This window comes from Barbus barbus, assembly GCF_936440315.1.
Source record: "Barbus barbus genome assembly, chromosome: 34".
NCBI lineage: Eukaryota > Metazoa > Chordata > Actinopteri > Cypriniformes > Cyprinidae > Barbus > Barbus barbus.
In genome coordinates, this window is record NC_136762.1 from 12,003,218 (window position 1) to 12,023,286 (window position 20,069).

General features: G+C 41.7%; 1 protein-coding gene across 1 annotated transcript in view; it reads right to left on the reverse strand.

Annotated features, from left to right (window-relative positions):
- Nucleotides 1-4,984: 4,984 nt before the first annotated feature.
- rtn4rl1b (reticulon 4 receptor-like 1b) overlaps nt 4,985-20,069 on the reverse strand; it is a 176,208-nt gene continuing 161,123 nt past the window's right edge. The window contains exons 2-3 of the mRNA XM_079392060.1: nt 7,972-8,423; nt 4,985-7,878 (exon numbers count right to left, since the gene is read on the reverse strand). Of these exons, the coding sequence (XP_079248186.1) occupies nt 6,907-7,878; nt 7,972-8,423 (1,424 nt within the window). The 3' untranslated portion in view covers nt 4,985-6,906. The remainder of the gene's footprint in view (nt 7,879-7,971; nt 8,424-20,069) is intronic.

A 20,069-nucleotide genomic window follows, 5' to 3' on the forward strand; every position in this document is an offset into this window, starting at 1 on the left:
AATTAAACTCATGCAGCAGTGAAAGGAAGTCAATTAAACCTGTGCATCTCACTTGCATACTGGATTCCTCACCACAGTCTTTCGCCCCTTTTGAGTTCATGTACAGCCTCGCTGTGGCACATTAACACATAAATCTATACATTTACACTTGACCCAAACATTATATATGGCACATTTAATAATGTCGTTGCTTTAGATATAAATATGAAACATAAAAAAATGTGGTGTCTGTTTTAAAGAAAGAAAACATTTTCAATATATTTTGTAAAAAAAAACCTTTGTTTTGAGAAAAGTTCTAACATCATTTTAGTTTGCCTAAATGTCTTAGCTTAATCTGGCTGAGAAATAACAGGCATCACAATATAGAAGAAACTTTAGCATTTTGGCAGCATCTAAATCATAAGCGTTGTTCATTTGAACAACAAAGAATGTTATGATTACAATAAATCCAATACTGTAAAATACAAAGAAAATGAATACAAATATGGTCAATGCAATGCATCGCATTTTAATACTTTTATTTTGTTCACTTCATTACTTTAAGCCTAGAGAAGAAAGTTCTTAATGTCTTAATACTAGTAAAATAACTATACAAGTACAATATAGAGAAATTGAAAAAATATTTAAGTTGTAAATACATGTACATTTTAGATGCTATCAATATGTCCATGTTGGATGATTACAAGTATAACCAAACTTACAAAAATGTTTTTGAATGTTGTTGAAATAGTGCTAAGATTAGCCATTTATTTGTTACCCCATACAACATAAGCTATTTGTTTCATATGAGCAGCTATTGTTTAAATTGTTCTTCTCTGGAATAATGTTCACACAAAAAAAAAACATTCACAGTAAGACTTATGTAGACTTATGTACATATACATATTTAAACAAGGTTTTGATTTCATTTTGATTTCAAGTGTGGCTTAAGTGTCCAAATTCTACTTAGCATTGGTGTACATTTGGTAGCCATACTGTATTCAGTACTGTAGTATCATTCACCCCTTCTTTCGCTCTCTCATATCTCTCTTCCTCAGCTCCGGTGGTCCTCATCAGCTCTCATTTCCCTTGACTGCTGTAGTTCTCGTACTCCGGTTCTGTCCGTGGCCCGGTGAGCCTCTTCCACTCTTCCCCCCTGGCCCACCATCTGTTCTGCATCTGTCTCTTTCATCGCCTCTTGTCCCATCGGGTCCTTCCTCACCTTGTTCCCCGGCCCACTGCTCTCCTCTTTACCTTTAACCCCGTTCCCCTCTCTGCCCTCGCTCCCTCACACATCCTCTCCTCCTTCATTCAGATGTCTTTTTTTTTTAAGTTGTGAGGGGACTGAGCTCAGGCTATTTTTAGCAGCTTTGAAGCAGCTCCTCCCTTGCAAATAAACGCCATGCCAGTAAAACAGAGAGCTGGGAATAGAAATAACGCAGGTTTTTTTTGTGTTTGGCTCTGGCCTTCCTGACTGCAGTGGCACAATCACAGTTTTTAGCTCCCAGGGTTTAGCTGAATCACTAATGTGCAGATTTTATTCCTTTAGAGAGTGCTTAAAATGTTAAATGTTTTGAATTCAAGCAGGGATTATCTTCAAGGCAAAATGACATCTGCATCACACATTTTTAAAACGGTCATACTACTTTTAATGTTAATGATATAATTTGTGTCAAAACATGACCATTTTCATAAAATAATTTTTTTGCTGCTGTGCCTTTAAGAAGCACCTTTTTCTCATGTGAAATTGTGGGTTCACTGTGAATTTCCCATCTATCAATAACAACCTTGTTGCAAAGCCCACATTACAGTAGCTATGTTTACATACATCCTAATAATCCATTAGTAATTGGATTACAACAGATAGCTCAATGTAAACCTCAGTATGATTAAAAATGATCAGGCTGAGCTTGATCTGCATTAAATTTCTTTCGGACTGAAAGTGGTGGTGCAGATCCTAATTTGTTAGAAGAATAATTGGTATGTAAATGAGATTTTACATATGCATAATTTTTATTGCGCATATTTGTGTCACAGCACTAAACTTTGCAGATGGTGTGAAAAACAGGTTTTGGGATACACATACACATGGATATTTTCACTGGATTGCAAATTGTAGGGTACATGGAACACTGCAGTTGGACTGATGAGAATCTGTGCATGTAACCATAGTTACTGTGATCATAAAACATCTGCACTCTAATGCACTGTTAAGTTCTAATTTAAATTATCAGGGACTTATTAGAAAATATAATTCTTCAGCTTGTTGCTAACAATGAGATATGAAATGCAGAGCAGCAAGTGCCATGCACATGCACCTAATAGCACAACGTTCGATTTTGCCTGATTTTACTTTTACATCATAATTTCCTCTAGTATTTAGGAGTAATATTATCTATCTGAATTTTATAACTAGCCAGGGTTTCTGATCACCCAATTCGTAGTTTTTACTCGTCAATTCCTTATAGGAACATACACTTGGATTGAAAAACAAGGCTTCCTCTGCTGCCCGCTAGTAATTTTTCTAGTTTTCCACTAAGTAATGTACTAAGACTGTGATATTAAATGTCACAAATAATTGAAATTATTGATAATGCGTACTATATACAGGCAAGCATGCAGCTGCACCCAGAATATGAACACAATGCTATGAATTTTATCTTAAACATTTTTACCATTAGAAAGAAAACGTTAAACATGCAATAGCAGGTTGTGTTCATATGGGCTCATTTGCTTGCCTTTTTATGGAATGCATCATCAATAACTCTGCATTTTTTCAATATCTCTGTCTTCGTGCATTAAGCCATTTGCGGCATGTGCTTTACATAGATTGCAAGTGCCCAGAACTTCCAGTGTGTTCACATATCTTTTGTTTTTAGTCTTTTGAGAGGTTATCTAAATATTTATGGCTTAGAAAGACAGAAAATTGATAAGCCTGTTCTGCATTTCTATGGCTGTTTTGCCCTCCATGTCTCTGCTATGAATAGGTATAATTGATGTGTGAATGGTCATATATTGTTGTAGTTATCTGTGTGACAAAGGTGCTGAAATATAGAATGAGTAGTCTGTTTTTGCAGCTTATTTTTGTATAAATGCATTTTTTTTCTTTACTAGGGAGGAAGTTTTGAGTTATAGTATATTTTCAGTGTATTTCAGAAGCTCAAGGATAGTTTGATTGCTTATATTTTGCCTTTTTAAATATTGTTTTGTCTTCCTGTAGTGCCAATATTACTGAATATGACTGAGGCTCCCGTGAAATCCTACTTTATCCACTGGATGTTGTAAATCTACAGGATGGAGGTGAGGATGGAATAGAGTAAGAGTGAGAGAGAGGGAGATGGAGAGGTGAAGCGAGCTATTGCACGTCAGAGAGAATGAGCCGAGACCCACCATGTTATCACTTTAGAGATGCTCATCAATTCAAATGTATTTCTGCTTCCGTCTTCTGCCATGCAGAAAACTAACTTTTCCCCTCTTTTCAATTGAATAGAATTAAAAAAGAAAAAAGGAAAAAAAAAGTAATTTACACTCTAACACGGGAATCGATTTCCATCACGGAGGGTGGATAGGATAGAGGGAGAGGAAATGGGATTTATGCTGTAAAGTCCGATTAAAAATCATAATGATAACCTTGAATATCTCCAGATTTGCAGTGACACATTCATAAATACACAATGCTTCAGAGATGATTTATAGAGGGTTAGTTGTATTAGTTTTTGCATGTTTCACTGATTAAATAGACACACACACACACACACACACACATACAGTGAGACTGTGCAGCACTTGTGAAGTGAAATTGCTTTAATCAGTTAAATTAAGTGTTTGTGGGTGGTGATGTTCCTGAGCTCTCCATGTAATCAAGCACATATATTAGTGTATGATGACTCATGTTAGATTCTTGTTATGTGTGTTTGTCTGCAGATATACACAGATATAGAGGTAAATTCAATTCAGATCCAGAGGAGCTGTGGTGTGTAGTCAGAGTGGGATCCAGAGAGACAGATTGTAAAATAGAGCAAACATGGATATGTGGGACAGTGTGTGGGATAATCAGTATTATTGCCTTGTTTTCCAGTAAAAACATCTAAACATCCTAAAAACAAGATCATTTTAACTGAATTCAAATTTTAATGTTTAAATTTAATTCAAACCAACTTTGGAATTGTATTGTAGTAGCGTTAGTTGTTAATTAAGTGTTAAGTAAAACGAATTTGAATATATTTTCTGAAAATAGCCTAAGTTAAATCTAGCTTTTAGGGTAATTGAATGTTTTTAGATATTTAAAAAAAGAACAAGTACTTCCCTATTAAAAAGTAATATATTTAAAATACATTTATTTCATACTAAGTATATAGTTAAAATCTATTAACATACTGATATATTGCTCACGACTTACTGATATAAAAATTATAATTCAACTTTATTTGGAGTACTACTTGTACACTAAGTACATTTCTTAATTTTGAGCAAAAAAAAAATAAATAAAGTGGTTTAATGTCACTATTGATGAGGAACTTTGAATAATATTGGTATTTAAATGCAAGATATTTAAAGAGTACCTTGAAGTATACTTGCAATAGTTCCACTTTAGCACAATCAAATATACTTCAGCCCTACTTCTGCACAATTAAAGTGCATTAAGTACAAAATGAGTTGTTCCAATTTAGCAGATTTAATAAAATACTTAATTAAAATACCCTGCAATTGTACTTTTGGTATACATAACTGATATACTGTTTTGCATTTGTAGGCTACTTAGCATGAAATAAATGTATTTCAAATACATTTTAGTATATTCATTTTTCACTAGGGTTATCAAAGAACCACATTTTAAATGAATATTTAAGGCAAGGAGAGGTGGAAATATTTAAGAAAGCATCTTCTGTCAGGCCACATCGATGTCTATAAACACACAAGCAAAGTAAATGCAAACAAACACATTTAACATAAGAAGATATAGATTTTAATATCTTTATAAATGTTTTTTTTTCTTGTTTTATTTGAGAACGACTCGTTAAACCATCAAATCACTAGGATGGAGAGACACAGAAGAGAGAGAAAGGGAGGGATGAGAGGAGACTGGATTGTGCAGTTTAGTCATAAAATGGTGCCCTATGGACATACCAAATAAATGTGTAAACAAAACAAAAAGACCAACCAAAGAAAAAAAAATCAAATCATAATTATAATAAAATAATAATTGCGTTCTGAAGAGAGGTTCTTCAGAGATTCAGGAACCATGTTGTAATCAAAAATGTCATTAATGATGTCAGTGTCATAGTACTGATTAATATTTCCATTGCAGATTGTGATGATACAGTTCTCCTTATTTTTACAAAGTGTGTCTTAGGACAGGAGGCATAGTTCTCCTGTACTCCACAGCATCTGTGATGGCAGACCATCTGTCATCCATAGTGTCCCGAGTGTTCACGTGATTGTCCCTCTCCTGGACTCCTATTTGCATTCACGGCAGACACTGTAGAGGCAATCAAGCAGGCCTATGGCTCCAAAAGGTCTTTTTTTTTTGGCCATGCTAAATTTGAAATGTGTTTTTTGTCATTGAGTCTCTTAAAGATACATTTAGTTTTTGTGTGGGTTTTATTTAATTGTTGTTTTCTTTTCTTCTTGCCTGTCTTGTTAAAACAGTTGATTTCACACCACTCTAAGAAAGAGAGTTGTCTATGTTTTCAATGGCGGGCTCAGGCTGAAGCCGCTTTTCAAAATAGAGTTCACTTCAATTAGACCTGTGTCCCCTCCAGAGTCGGCGCCCCCATCAGCAGTCCATTTCTAAGTCCTCTGAGTCACAGCCAAACAAAACAAACAACACAGAGGACAAGAAACAAACACAACTCTAATTTTTTTCATAGCTTTTTATACAGGACGCACGCACGCACACACACACACACACACACACAAACTGTGTTTTTTGGAAGCAGATGAGGTAAAATAGGTCTCATTTGCTTCTATAAACAATATAGCAGCTAGTATAACCAAAAGTATATTGGCTTTTATGTGCTGTTATAAAACAATACAATCCAAAATAAGAATGATTCACCTGAAGTCACTTTTTAGGGCAAAAGCAAAGAAAATATGAAAAATAAATGTAGGAAGTTATTGAAAGGGCAAAAAAATACTTCTAAAGTGAAAATAATGTTGTATTTAGGCCTTAACTTTTCTGAGGTAAGGAGAATGTATGTGCTTATGTACTGGCTATTCAATTTAGGAGGACTGTTTATAACACTTTTTCACTTCATACAACACTTTTTGTTTCATGTCATTCTGTGTATAATATTCCATTGGTGAAGAAAGCATGTCCTATCAATGGTTGAAACTCCTGAACATCGGAGAACTTACACTGATATATTTGTGCATCTATTTGGCAATAATGTAATATATTTAACACAGGACAATGTACTTATACAATTAGGAGCACTTGATGGTCTCCTATATGTTTGTTTCTATATGTTGAAGAAAAATTAAGCAGTAGGACATGCTTTCTAAATACAATCTCCATTTTTGTTGCTAACTTGTGCCTCCTATTACGTATCCTCTCTACACATTTATTTGGTTATCTATGCTTTCTTTCATTGAAATGGTTTTCCATTTAGAGGGGGATAGACCAGACCAACAGGAAATGGAAAAAAATAAAATTAATTAATTAATTAAAAACAACAACAGTGGCAGTGCAAGAATGTTCAGTTTGCTTCACTATTCTTCTTGTTCCCCAACCAGTTTATAACATCCGGTGATCAGTTTTCATCTATTTCAGTCTAAATGGCAAAGCTCCTTATACAATGTAGTACATTTTCACTCAAACATACACACACAAACATACACACATTAGTAGGCCTGGTAATGCTGGAGCTAGAGCTGATCTGGGGACTGCGGCGTATCTGTGATGCCACGATGGTCAGGCATCAGAGTTCAGCGCAGAATGATCACAAGCAGTCCCAGAATACTGGAGAAAAAGAAATGTGTATGATGAGAGTGTGCCCAGTTGGTGGCTTGTTGGACCCCACTAGGGGGACGCACAGAGGTCCGGGGGGTACATTTGTGCTTTCTGCGGGTGTTTGAACCATCAGAAGATGTTTCATCATATTTCCCGGTGAAATCAGGAGAGGAGTACTCCTTATCCGCCATCTCCTTTAAGGTGTGGACCTCGTTAGGTCCTTTTCCCTTGCTGCCCCTGACACGTTGGCGTGTGCAGTTCCGAGAGCGGCCAGGCCTCTGAGCAGGGACTATGCCCGGAGACTCTCCTGGTCCTGCATGTACACCATTTATGGCAGGGGGTGGCTGGGGCAGGGGAGAGGGAGGGGAAGGGTATTGTTCATTCAGTTGGGGGTGGTGTGGGTGTGTTTGTGGAGGCTGGGCAGGATGGGGTTCCTGCTTCAGTGAGACCTTATCCGTTCCTGCCCAAGTCTTGGTCTTACTTTGGTGCAGGGACTCAGATCCAGAACAATTTGGGAAGTCCTCTTTATTCAGTTGCTTCAGATCTTTGCCTGCCAGTTCTGCCGGTGCCATGCAACCCACTGACGACGTGGACCCCCGAAACTTTTTGAGCCAGTCCCACAGTGATAAAGCCTTACAGTCACACTCCCAAGGGTTGTCGTTGAGGCGAAGGTACTCCAGTGCAGGCAGCTGGGTCAGACACTCTCCAGCTAGCTCCGTCAAAGAGTTGTTGAACAAATAGAGGGTAGTGAGTCGCCGCAGGTCGTGGAATGCCAGGCGGTCCACCCACTGAAGTTGGTTGTGGTGTAGTAGCAGCCGGTCCAAAGCACCCAGTCCTCTGAATGTATTTTGGTGCAGGCTCCACAGACGGTTCCCGTGAAGAAACAGGTGGCTCAAGTTGTGCAAGTCCACAAAAAGATCATCCTGCAGATACTCCAAATGGTTGTCCTTTAGACACAGAAACAAAATATTGGTTAGATTTATACAACAACAATAGTACAAGATGACATTTTGTTACGCAAGCAATTATGTGTGTCTCACCTGCAAGTACAGATACTGGAGGTTGCGGAGACCCTGGAAGATGTTATTCGGCAGTGCACTGAGGCCACAGCGGTATAGATGGAGGGCATGGAGCCGGCCCAGCCCATGAAAGGTTTCTGCAGACAGTGAACGTAGGTGGCGATTGTCTCCTAGGTCCAATTCCTCCAGCAAGGTGAACCCTTGAAAAGTAGTTGGTTCGATATATGTGATATTGTTGGAGTAAATCCAAAGAGTAATGGTAGTCGGGCTAAAGTGGCCCCGCAGTAGTCGATGGATCTTGTTGTTTTGGAGGAAGATGCGCTCACTGTGCGGAGGAATGCCTTCCGGGACGGACAGGAAGTTGTGGGCTTGGCAGCTGACGGTGCTGGGGGCCATGTAGCAAATGCAGTGACGTGGGCAGGACCAGGAGAGCTCCAGCCCACAGAGTACCAGCAGGAACTCCAGCCCACAGCCTAGAAAGATATTGAGAGTATGAAAGAGACCGACTTAATGTTTGCCATTAGTATACAAGGCATAAATTCTGTATTGTAAAGAAATTTGCTGTTTGTTCTTCTTTGAGAAAGTTTCTCCATAATTGCCCCCAGAACTGTCAAAACCTGCAAAGACCAATAAGCTCAGGTGTCTCATTAAATGTAGACACTATACTTCAAGGCTTTTTCATCCACAGTATTTTGTTTATGTATTTAAAGGTTGCTGTAAAAATGGCCACTTAAAATGAATGATAATGCTGAATGATATTGAGTATAATATCAAATAAGATCAGCACATTTCTGGTTTGTTGACAAACAGGGTATTAGAACCCTTATGTTGGGTCTGTAGGGATACCCAGTTCAAAAAAGTTTGGGAAACATATTTTTGATATGTATATGTATAACATATATATATATATATATATATATATATATATATATATATATATATATATATATATATATATATATATATATATATATATATGTATACACACATAACATATATATACATTATACACACACACACACACACACACACATATATATATATATATATATATATACATATATATATATATATATATATATATACACACACACGCATACATATACACATACATATATATATACACATACGTATATACATACATATACATATATATAGACCCTTTTTCTGTTAGTAAACATTGTAGCGCTTTTCTGTGGGCGGAGCTTAGCTGGAGGCAGAAAGATTCCACTGACCACTTCACTAACGCTAGTTATGAAGTTTATTAGCTTGTTTTTTTATAATAACTGGAGAAATTCAAATTTTACCTGCATATGTAAGGTATAGATGCACTGTCCATGACCGCGATTGTTATTTGAAAAGGTTAATTTTAACGGACGAAACCAGATTGGCCGACCTACACACACTTTTACTCAAAGGACAATCTGACAGGATTCCCTCAGGCTGAGTGACTCACATCTAACCTGTATAGTTAAGACAAACTCACCGTGTCTATTTAGTCACGAAGATGTATATATATATTTCAGTTTCAGCAGGCAACTATTTTTCTACATTATCATTTCAGGCACAATTAATCACAACAATGCATATACAATTACATAAGCATATAAATCAGGCATCCTCAAGTCTGGCCCACTCCTGCAGAGTTTAGCTCTAACCCTAATCAAACACACATGAGCATGCTAATCAGAGTCTTCAAGATCATTAGAAAATCACAGGTAGGTGAGTTTGATCAGGGTTAGAGCCTAACTCTGCAGCAGATTGGCCCTCCAGGGAACGATTTGAGGAACCCTGATATAAATCGTCAGTTTGTTATTTTACACACAAGCACACAGACATTATTTCATACACGACATAGTGAGATGCATAAGAAATCTTTAGACGCGCGTGCCCATAACAACAAAAGACAATACTTTATTTAACCTTTTCTGATAAGAAGTGTGCACTGCAAATGCGAGCATTTTTGACGATTGTTTCTGTCCAGTCCGCTCGTTTTATCTCGTTTAACCACAGCTGTCGTCAGTTTTTTGTCTGGCAGAGGGAGCAGGTATGCCTTAAAATTTCTAATTGGAGCCTCTACAACATCGATTCGGGCACACAACATCACAACAAGATGATATTTTAAGCTCCTTATGTAGTCGAATCTGCGCTGGTTTGAATGGGCCGCCTCCAGTTTCCCTGTTGTTTTGCCTCTAGCTAGCGCTGTGACGTAACTGTGACGTCGGCCTTAAAAGGGTCTATACTATGGATGAAAAAGCCTTAAAGTATAGTGTCTACTTTTAATATATATAAAGGCAAAACAAGTAACACACCATTTCACTTATGTGTCCTCTCACATCTGGCACATCAAATTGTGCTTTCTTTAGATGCTCAGTGGCTTATACTCATGGTGATAATCATATTCTGTAAAAGAGCAGCTTTGTATGCGTTTTGTTTGTCTCCCCGGGCGCTTTTAAAGAAATAGTTCAGCCAAAAATGAAAATTGTCATGATTTACTCACCCTCATGTTATTCCAAACCCGTATAATCGCTACAATTTTTGTCATTGAATGTGGAACATACAAGAAGATATTTTGAGGAATGTTGAGGTCTGAACAAAACTGGGTCATACTGAGTTTCATTGTATGAAAAAAAGACATTTATACATAATTGAGAATACTTTATTTTGTTTTCCACAGAAGAAGGGTTTAAAAGGACATGAGGGTGACTATACGACAATTTTAATTTTTGGGAAAACTATCCCATTAACTCAACCATCTCGACTTCCTTTCGTCTAAACCATCTTCTTCTGAAAGACTAAATCAAATTTTGTTGACGCTCATTTGGTCTAGGATGGCCTTTTCAGCAACGATAGTTGTGACTTTCAATGAAATAAGGTCTGCCCTATGAAACTAAGCCCCTTTTGAAAAGGAAATAAACAATGACAAGAAAACAGAATCGCTTTAGAGGTTCTGAGCCCTTCAGAGAAGCAGCAAAATCTGGCATTTTATGAGTATTTATTCTGTCCGTGTGTGTATAAGTCGGGCTCACCCTGCTTCTGCTGAGACTGATCCCAGAGCCTACCAAAAACCTCTTGAGTGCTTAGTTAAACCTGTGTTAAGCCTCTGAGAGGCATACAATACCCCTGCTGCTTTCTGACATGCTTCCTTAGAGCCATTTTGTGTAACTTATCCACCAATTCATCTATACACAGAATGGCAGGGAAGGAGAAAATTTTCCAGTATTATAAGAGTCTCATTTGCTCACGAGCGGTGGCTTTCCCCCCGCCCCTCTTTTCAAAAATGCATTATTCAAAGCATCATTCCTGTCATTCACTCAAAATTGATTCGCTCCCACTGCCTCTTAACATCACCATAATCCTCCAGGTTTCTGCCTTCAAAATACAGAGGCAGGAATTATGCTTTTACAGGAGATGAGCGGATATTTATTGGAATAGCTTTCGACACCAAATGTGTCTAAGCTGTGGCATTCAGATGCAGACTCCGCTGACCTTTAGCAATGATTCCCTGGGCGTCTGATGACAGTGCCCAAGCAGCTTGCCTCACCTGTGCTTGAGCCTCGCTGCCAGAGTGGCCGTGTAATCCCATTTGTCCTAACGGCATGCCAAAATGAAATATGTCCTCACCAACAGACTAAATAAGCAACCGGAACCATTCACAAGCTCCCCCCATGGGCCTTGCACGTACGTGTGGGATTAACAGAAAAATTGGTTTTGTTCTTGTAATGTCGGTCAGCTACCATAAATAGTAACCTGAAGCAGAAATACATATTACTCTACTGTAGCAAATATGCTAATCTGTTTTAAGCAAAAACTTGCAATGGTATGCTACTTGGATGTGGTACAAAACTGTATTTTAGCAAAGATGGCAAACATTTCAAAAGATTCTAGGCTCTTTTCAGATATTGCGCATGAGGGATTATAGCGCCCATACAATATCTCCACTCTAGATCAGACAACAAACTGATGATGTCTGGTTCACAAGCCTCAAACAACCTCAGGGCTGTGTGTTCAGTTAGACTCCAGATACAGCTGTGGGTTTGAGAATTACCTAGCCGAGATGAGGGGGCTCAAAAGGTAGATCGTAATAAACACCTCAGTGTTTAAAAGATCTAAAATAATGAGATGTGTAGTCATCCAATATTACTTTAGCTGTTATCCAATCAGTACTGGATATTTTTTCATTCTTTCCCCATGTGTTTTGTTAGTATGACACCTGTCCTTTGAGTGAGTGAGCAAGAGTGTGTGTGCCGTGTTGCTCACAGAAAGTTAAGCTTCTGGGGATTTCAGCGAAATAAATCAGAAAAGACAAGGCAAACAACTCAGCTTTGGCTGGCGGAGCTGCTGAGCCTTTTCCCTTTATTTTTCTTACTTGCTGGCTGTTTACGTCTGTTTGCAAACCCCTTCGCATTAAACTTTGCATATCACATATAATGAAATTCTTCCACAGCACTTTACATAATAGACTTATTCCTTTGGCGTAGCTTTGGCTTTTGTGGAGGCGTATCACCTAATCACACATACTGTGCTTCCCTCCGTTTGTCTCAGCTTTTGTCACACTGCAGGTGTAATTATTTTCCTCAAACTTCTGCTTTTCCTTCCATTTTATAAAACCTCAACAAAACTGGGTATCACCTTGTAGATAACAGCATGAGTTGAGATAACAATATTTTTTATTAATCAACCTTGGATAAAGAGACAAGTTTTCTTTGACCCACAAGCTAATCGGGAATGGCACACCACCTTCCTCATCTCATTGAAACACATTCAACTATATTTAAAATTTTCTGAAGAAAATACAAGTACATGCTAAAGTGCCGATTTAAAACATGTCACCATAATGAAATTGTGTTGTGAGTGCCTGCCAGGGTGGTTTCTGGATTATATAGTGTGTTACAGCCTGCATTTCATAGTGGGACCAATGGCACTACCTGAATTAGTCTCAGTCAGTCTATCATGCTGGTCTGTGGGTGTTCTAGGGTGTTCTAGGTGTTTTAGTGTGCTAGTATGCAGATGATAAGGTGTTCGGAGTGTTTTAGCGTGCTAGTCTGTAGGCTGTTCTGAGTGGGTTTTAGCATGTTCGTTTGTAGTTTCTAGGGTGTTCTGAGTGTGTTGCATGCAGTTAGGCTGTTCTGGGCATTTTAGCATGCTAGTCTGTAGATTCTAGGCTGTTCTGAGTGTTTTTTTTAGCATGTTCGTTTGTAGTTTCTAGGGTGTTCTGAATGTGTTTCATGCAGTTGCTAGGCTGTTCTGGGCATTTTAGCATGCTAGTCTGTAGATGCTAGGCTGTTCTGGGTGGTTTTTAGCATGTTGCTTTTTAGTTGCTAGGTTTTCTAAGTGTGCTTTGCATTCCCTATGGTGTTCTGAGTGATTACTTTTGCAGTTCTGAGTGGTTTAGTGAGCTGGTGTGCAGTTGCTAGGGTGTTCTGGGTGGTTTCATGGTGGATGCATGTCCACTGGCCCAAATTAAAAGAGCCTACCCCAAAAACTCTGCTATATTCTCGTCTCTAGATATGACTTGGGTCCTTCCTTCAATATAACTCTGAGGGATTTTATATATATAGGCATTTATTCAGCTCCTGTCCCCTCTATTTTAATGTTTGAGAATATTCGTCTCCATATCACACCAGTGCTGAGATGCCAGGCATGCATTAGCTCGGTGTTATTTTGGTGAGGCTTTTTTTTTCTTCTTTTCTCCACCTTGCAGTACTAAACTAACTCCAGAGAGATCTGCTGCCTCACACCTGTCACCTCCCTGATCCTGGTCCTCTGTGAGCCCTCATGGATCCCTTACTCATAGCAATTTACACTCTCCTCATCCAGAGACAAGTTGAGAGAGAGAATAGGATAGGCATGATATTTTTAGTGCTGTGGAGAATGGCAAAGGGCATTAGCAGGATGAGAGGTAATAACGAGAAGGAGGGATGGCACAGGGGCCGAAGGGTTGTCATTTATTGAATACAGAGGATGTGGATGAGTATTGTCTTTTTTTTTTTTTTGCTCGCAATGAGCCTGTGTCACCGAATCAAATTAATAAGATTGTTTTGACCACTCCGTAGTGCTTCGGTCAATAACACCAATCCCAGCTCCCGAGACTCCCGAGAAGGATTATGGCTGTGGAACAATGGAAGTCATGTCGTTGTTGTGTGTAGCATTTTCCATGGTTTCATGTTATTGTAAGCCGACAATCTCACCCAGAACACTTCCTCAAATAATTTCTTATTCTTTCTTTCATTGTCTATCTGTCTTTTCTCAACCCTTCTATCACTGTTGAAGGCTTGTTAAGCCGTGACTGATTAAACGTCCTGCAACCAGTCCCGATGTTTGACCTCGTGACCCCATGGTCACCGTTCCTTTTCATGCCATGCAGATTTTTAGCGTGGAAATAAATAAATAAATAAAAGCATAAAACAGAATGGCTTCGGTCCCCAGACAGTCAGCGCAAAGTAAGTGCGCAGAATATCAATGAAACATAGTTCACACTAAATTCGCCCTCATGAATAACACATGGTTGCTAATAGGAGAGAAATGGTCCGTCTGTTTCCCTGCGTGACTTTGCCCACCATTACACTGGATAAACTCAATTTCCTGTTTCTCTCTAAGGACCCTGATAAGCACTTGGCTGTTTGTTGCCTTGCTCACACAAGTCCGCAAATGACATGCTTTCACATAATAGGTGTTCATGCTGATGTTCACACATACACACGGTGTTTGACAATCAAGCTAATGGCAAAGCAATAAAGTTCCGCATTGATTGGTTTGAGCCTTGTTTGCATAGCCAAAGGGAAATCAAGTGAGTTTTTAGTCATTGCAGACGTTATTTTCTAAGTTAAACTGTGGTTATGGTTAGACAGACTTTAGATGAATTAATCATAGACTGGGAGGTAAAAAAAATCTCTTGCTGTTCCTGTTCCTGAACAAAAGTGTAGCGTTTGCTGTGTCATACACAAATGAAAGATTAATGTACCGCTGACATAATAGGCAATTTCATCTTTGTCCTTCTGACACATTTAGACCTAACCAGGGGTCTTCAACAGGGTCTGCCAATTATTGTTGTGAAAATATGCGTTAAACAAAAGCACAAGAGTATTAACTTCAACCAAAGCTAACGTTTAGAAGTTCAGTTTATTAAATTAATATATAATCTGCAAGTATATGACTCATTTATGATGTTTATATCACAAAGCCTTTGAAATAATAATTTTAGATGTACAAAGTAGTATGTAAATAGTTTAATAGCATGTCTTAATAGGCCAAGCTTAAAATTCAGCATCCACAGAGAGGTCCTTGGCCTGAAAAAGGCTGAAGGCCGCTGGTCTTTATGTGTCAGGTAATTTGTTAAAGATATAAAGGTCAGGATGAGCTGTTTTAGGGAACGAAAAGTATCACAATGTCATCATGTAGCAAGGTCGCTTTGGTGGTGTGAAAACCAATTATCTGGAAAGTGAGGCTGATCTCGGCAGACCTTTATCGGAGAAGTGATTGAGGCTTTAGTGTGTGAATAACCAACCACTGTACATTGAATAATCAGATTTCATTATGATCTACATTCATTTACGTGACATTTGTTTGAAGTGGCTATTAGTTTCGTAAATGATTAATTGCAGCAATTAGAGTACACATTGACTTTATTATATTTGTGTGATCCACTGCCTTATTGTGACATCGTGGTTCTGTTTCCCCAAAACAGCCCACCCTAAGCTTGCTAGTTAGCGATGAGCTTATGCTAGCTAATGTAACAACTATTTATCTCAATATGAAATGACAAGCTGTTTATTTGCTTTTCATCACAGCAGCATGCTATCCTAAGCTAAATCCCTTCATATGAGAGAGAAGGAGAGAGAGAGAGACAGAGAAAGAGAGGTTATTATTTATTAAATAAAATGTTGCAGTGGCAACATTCTGTTGCAGTTAATTAATGACAATAATAATGAAAGGCTGAGACGTCTGATAAGTGATAACGTACTCGGTTACTATCGTAACCTCGGTTCCCTGAGATACGGAACGAGTACTGCGTCTTGCTAAAGACGCTATGGGAAAAAGCCTTTTTTCTCCTTTACTGAAGCCTTATTCAATCACGCAGTGAAACTGCACGATCATTGGTTTGTGCAGTGTGATAAAACGAACCAATGTGTCGGCAGCGGAGCTGCACGAGCCTATGGCGACGGAGCCCGCCAGATCCCGCCAGAATGGGCGGGGTTATCTGGCTATATAATCAGCCGTCTCGCCATAGGATCCTCAGGTTTACTTCGACTGAAGCGACGACTGAGTCGTGCAGCTACCTGGCACGGCAAAGTACGCAGTACTCGTTCCGTATCTCAGGGAACCGAGGTTACGATAGTAACCGAGTACGTTCCCTATCGATACTCCACTCGTACTGCGTCTTGCTAAAGACGCTATGGGAACACAATTCAATCACGCCGTGCTATGGTAGAGGAACGACTGTGTAAAATATCTCCATAAGCATTACATGCTCAGAGGGAAGTATAATAGTATACTCGGGCTAAAGCGAGCTGAGCTCATAGAGGTCACGCTCGGCCCGGGTCATTCCATGTATTCCTCGCATACTCAGCACTTTCAGGGCTGAGATATGTAAGGAACCCATCAGAGAGCTTGAGTGCCCATGCAGTCAAGAGATCTCCGTTAGGGATGTTCCCACAACATAAGTCATACTCATCTAAGCAGATAGGACCTTGGCCTGTAAGGTCGGTACATCCAACTTATAAAACTTTGCAAATGTGGACGGCGAGGCCCAGCCGGCCGCCACACAAATGTCTGTAATGGACACACCGCTAGACCAGGCCCACGACGAGGCAATGCCTCTAGTCGAATGGGCTCGTACTCCAATGGGGCATTGAAGGCCCAAGGAAGAGTAAGCCAGCGTAACGGCATCCACTATCCACTTAGAGAGTCTCTGCTTCGTGACCGGAAGCCCCTTGGCGCGGTTACCGAAGCTAACAAAGAGCTGTTCCGTGCGCCTGAAGGAGGCGGAACGCTCAAAGTAGATCCGTAGGGCTCTAACAGGGCATAACAGAATGAACTCCCGGTCCTCCTCAGAGGGAGGAAGCGCGGAGAGTGTGATGACCTGAGCTCTGAACGGAGTGGAAAGTACCTTAGGTACGTATCCATGCCTTGGTTTTAGGACGACCTTGGAGTCGTTTGGCCCAAATTCCAGGCAGGCAGGGCTCACAGAGAGCGCCTGCAGGTCTCCTACTCGCTTGACTGACGCTAGTGCTAGTAGCAAAGCAGTCTTCAGCGACAGCGACCGAAGGTTCGTAGACTGGAGCGGCTCAAAAGGAGGGCCCCTCAGGGCCCTCAGCACAGTGGGTAAGTCCCACGTAGGGACAGTAAGGGGCCGAGGCGGATTCAGCCTCTTGGCACCCCTTAGAAAGCGGACGATAACATTGTCCCTGCCCACTGATTGGCCCGCGATAGGGGCGTGGAAGGCCGCTATAGCCGATACGAACACCCTGAGTGTGGAGGGAGAGCGTCCTTTATCCAGCAGTTCCTGCAGGAAGGACAGAATCACCGCCAACTCAGATGTAGGGGGGTCCTCACCGCGGTTTAGACACCATTCGGAGAAAACCGCCCATTTAAGGGCATAGAGGCGTCTCGTAGACGGGGCTCTAGCCTCAGAAATGGTATTTAGCACTCGCTCTGGGAGGCTGGTAGGCTCCCGTTGAGCGGCCAGAGGTGAAGCGCCCACAGTTCGGGACGAGGGTGCCACAATAAACCGTTCGCCTGAGAGAGGAGGTCTCGTCTCAGGGGCACGGGCCAGGGGGCTGCGGTTAGCAGCTGGGTCAGCTCTGACATCCAAGGCTGGTTCTCCCACAGGGGGGCCACCAACAAGACCTTGTGTCGTTGTTCCCTGATTCGCCTGATGACCTGAGGAATCAGAGCGATCGGAGGGAATGCATAGAGGAGGAGGTTGGGCCAGTCGTGGGCCAACGCGTCCTTGACCTTCGAATAATAGGCTGGGCAGTGAGAGTTGTCTTTGGAGGCGAAAAGGTCTACCTCGGCCTTGCCAAAGATTCTCCAGATCATTCGAACCGTCTGCGGGTGGAGCATCCACTCTTCTGAGGGGACGTTGCTCCGTGATAACATATCCGCTCCTTGGTTCAATCTGCCCGGCAAATGTGCTGCTCTCAGCGAGCGCAAGTTGAGCTGAGCCCACTCCAGAAGTCGCTCTACCATAAGGAAGAGGCGCTTCGAGGAGAGACCTCCCTGGTGATTTACGTAGGACACCACTGACATGTTGTCTGAGCGGATCAGCACATGTCGTCCCCTTAGCTCTGGCAGGAAAAACTGGCAGGCTCGACACACTGCTAGCATTTCTAAGCAGTTGATGTGGAGGTTCTGCTCCGCCTTCGACCAAAGGTCGGTTTGCCTTCGCACAGCGCCCCCAACCCATGTTGGAGGCGTCTGTTGTGACAACTTTCCTGCTGCAGACCATCCCTATGGCCACACCCTTTCTGAACCATCGTGGGTTCTTCCAGGGGACCAGGGCTGTTACACAGGCCTGGCTCACCCTGATGTGTAGGCGATCATGTCGCCATGCGTGGGGTGGAACCCGTGGTTTCAACCAGCGCTGAAGGGGCCGCATGCGAAGCAGGCCCAACTGTAGCACCGGCGATGCTGTGGCCATGAGGCCCAGCATCCTCTGAAACGCTTTGACGGGGCGAGCGGTGCCGCTCTGGAAGGAGGCTGCGAGCTTTTAAATGGCCAGAGCGCGTTCCGGCGCTAGCACAGCTCTCATCTGAGCTGAGTCCAAAACTGTTCCCAGAAACGACACCCGTCGGCTGGGAAACAGCGCGCTCTTGGCAAAATTGACCCTGAGCCCCAGGCATTCTAGGTGGCTGAGGAGGAGGGCTCTGTGTGAGAGTAGTTGTACCTCTGACTGGGCCAGAATGAGCCAGTCGTCGAGGTAATTGAGAATGCGGATTCCCATCTGCCTGAGAGGGGAAAGAGCCGCGTCCATGCACTTCGTAAAAGTGCGTGGGGCCAGGGACAGTCCAAAGGAAAGGACCGTGTACTGATAAGCCACTCCCTCAAAGGCGAATCTCAAGAATCGTCTGTGATGGGGGGGCTATCTGGACGTGAAAGTATGTGTCTTTCAGGTCCAGGGAACAGAACCAGTCCTCTGAGCGAATTTGCGAGAGGATCTGCTTCAGTGTGATCATCCTGAACGACCTCCTCACGAGGGCGCGATTCAGGCGTCTGAGATCGAGGATGGGCCGGAGGCCGCCATCCTTCTTGGGAACGAGGAAGTAATGGCTGTAAAAGCCTGATTCGCTCTGAGCTGGAGGAACCATTTCTATGGCTCCTTTTTTCAACAGCATCATCATTTCTGAACGTAGAACGTGAGCGTTCTAGCCGTCTACAGAAGAGGAGACCACGCCGCTGAAGCGCGGGGGTCTGCGAGCGAATTGGAGTGAGTAACCTCGTTCTATTATCCGTATAACCCATTCTGACACTCCGGGGATGGCCCTCCAGGCCTTGGCCCGCGTGGCAAGGGGCTGGATAAACTCGAGTGGCAGGCCGCCAAGCGGGGACCTGAAGCTCGTGATAAGAGGGAGAGGAATGTGCTCCCTTTTGAAAATGTTTGTGTCTTATTTCCTTGCTATAACAGCAATCAGTTGTGTGGGCGCTTTTTGAAAGGGCCCAGTGTTCACAACAGTATTTACCACAAACTCATTGCCATCGGCACCCGGAGCTAAACGGGGTGTTTGGAGGCATGACAGAGGCCATTTGGGCCGTGGGCACAGCCCAGAAGCGTCAGGAGTCTGAAGCTGTCAGTTATAATCATAGTGACAACTTGCTTTCGATCTGCCTAAAGGGATCAACCACTCTTAGAAGAGGGGTATTAATTACCATTGTGTAAACACACCAGCAGATCAAAAGTGCCGCGCGCATCCTCTCAGATCCGCTCGTAGCGGACGAGGGGAGGGGCCATCTTCACTGAAGAAGGCGAGCCGAGATCAAAGAGTGAAACGCGGGGCTGCCCTGGCGTAAATTCACTCAAGCTTGATCGCGCGAACCCTGGAGCTTGCAGTTTCTTCCCCGAGATAACTGGGAGAGTAGAAACACTAGAGCAGGGGAGGCGTGGCCACCTTCATTGAAGA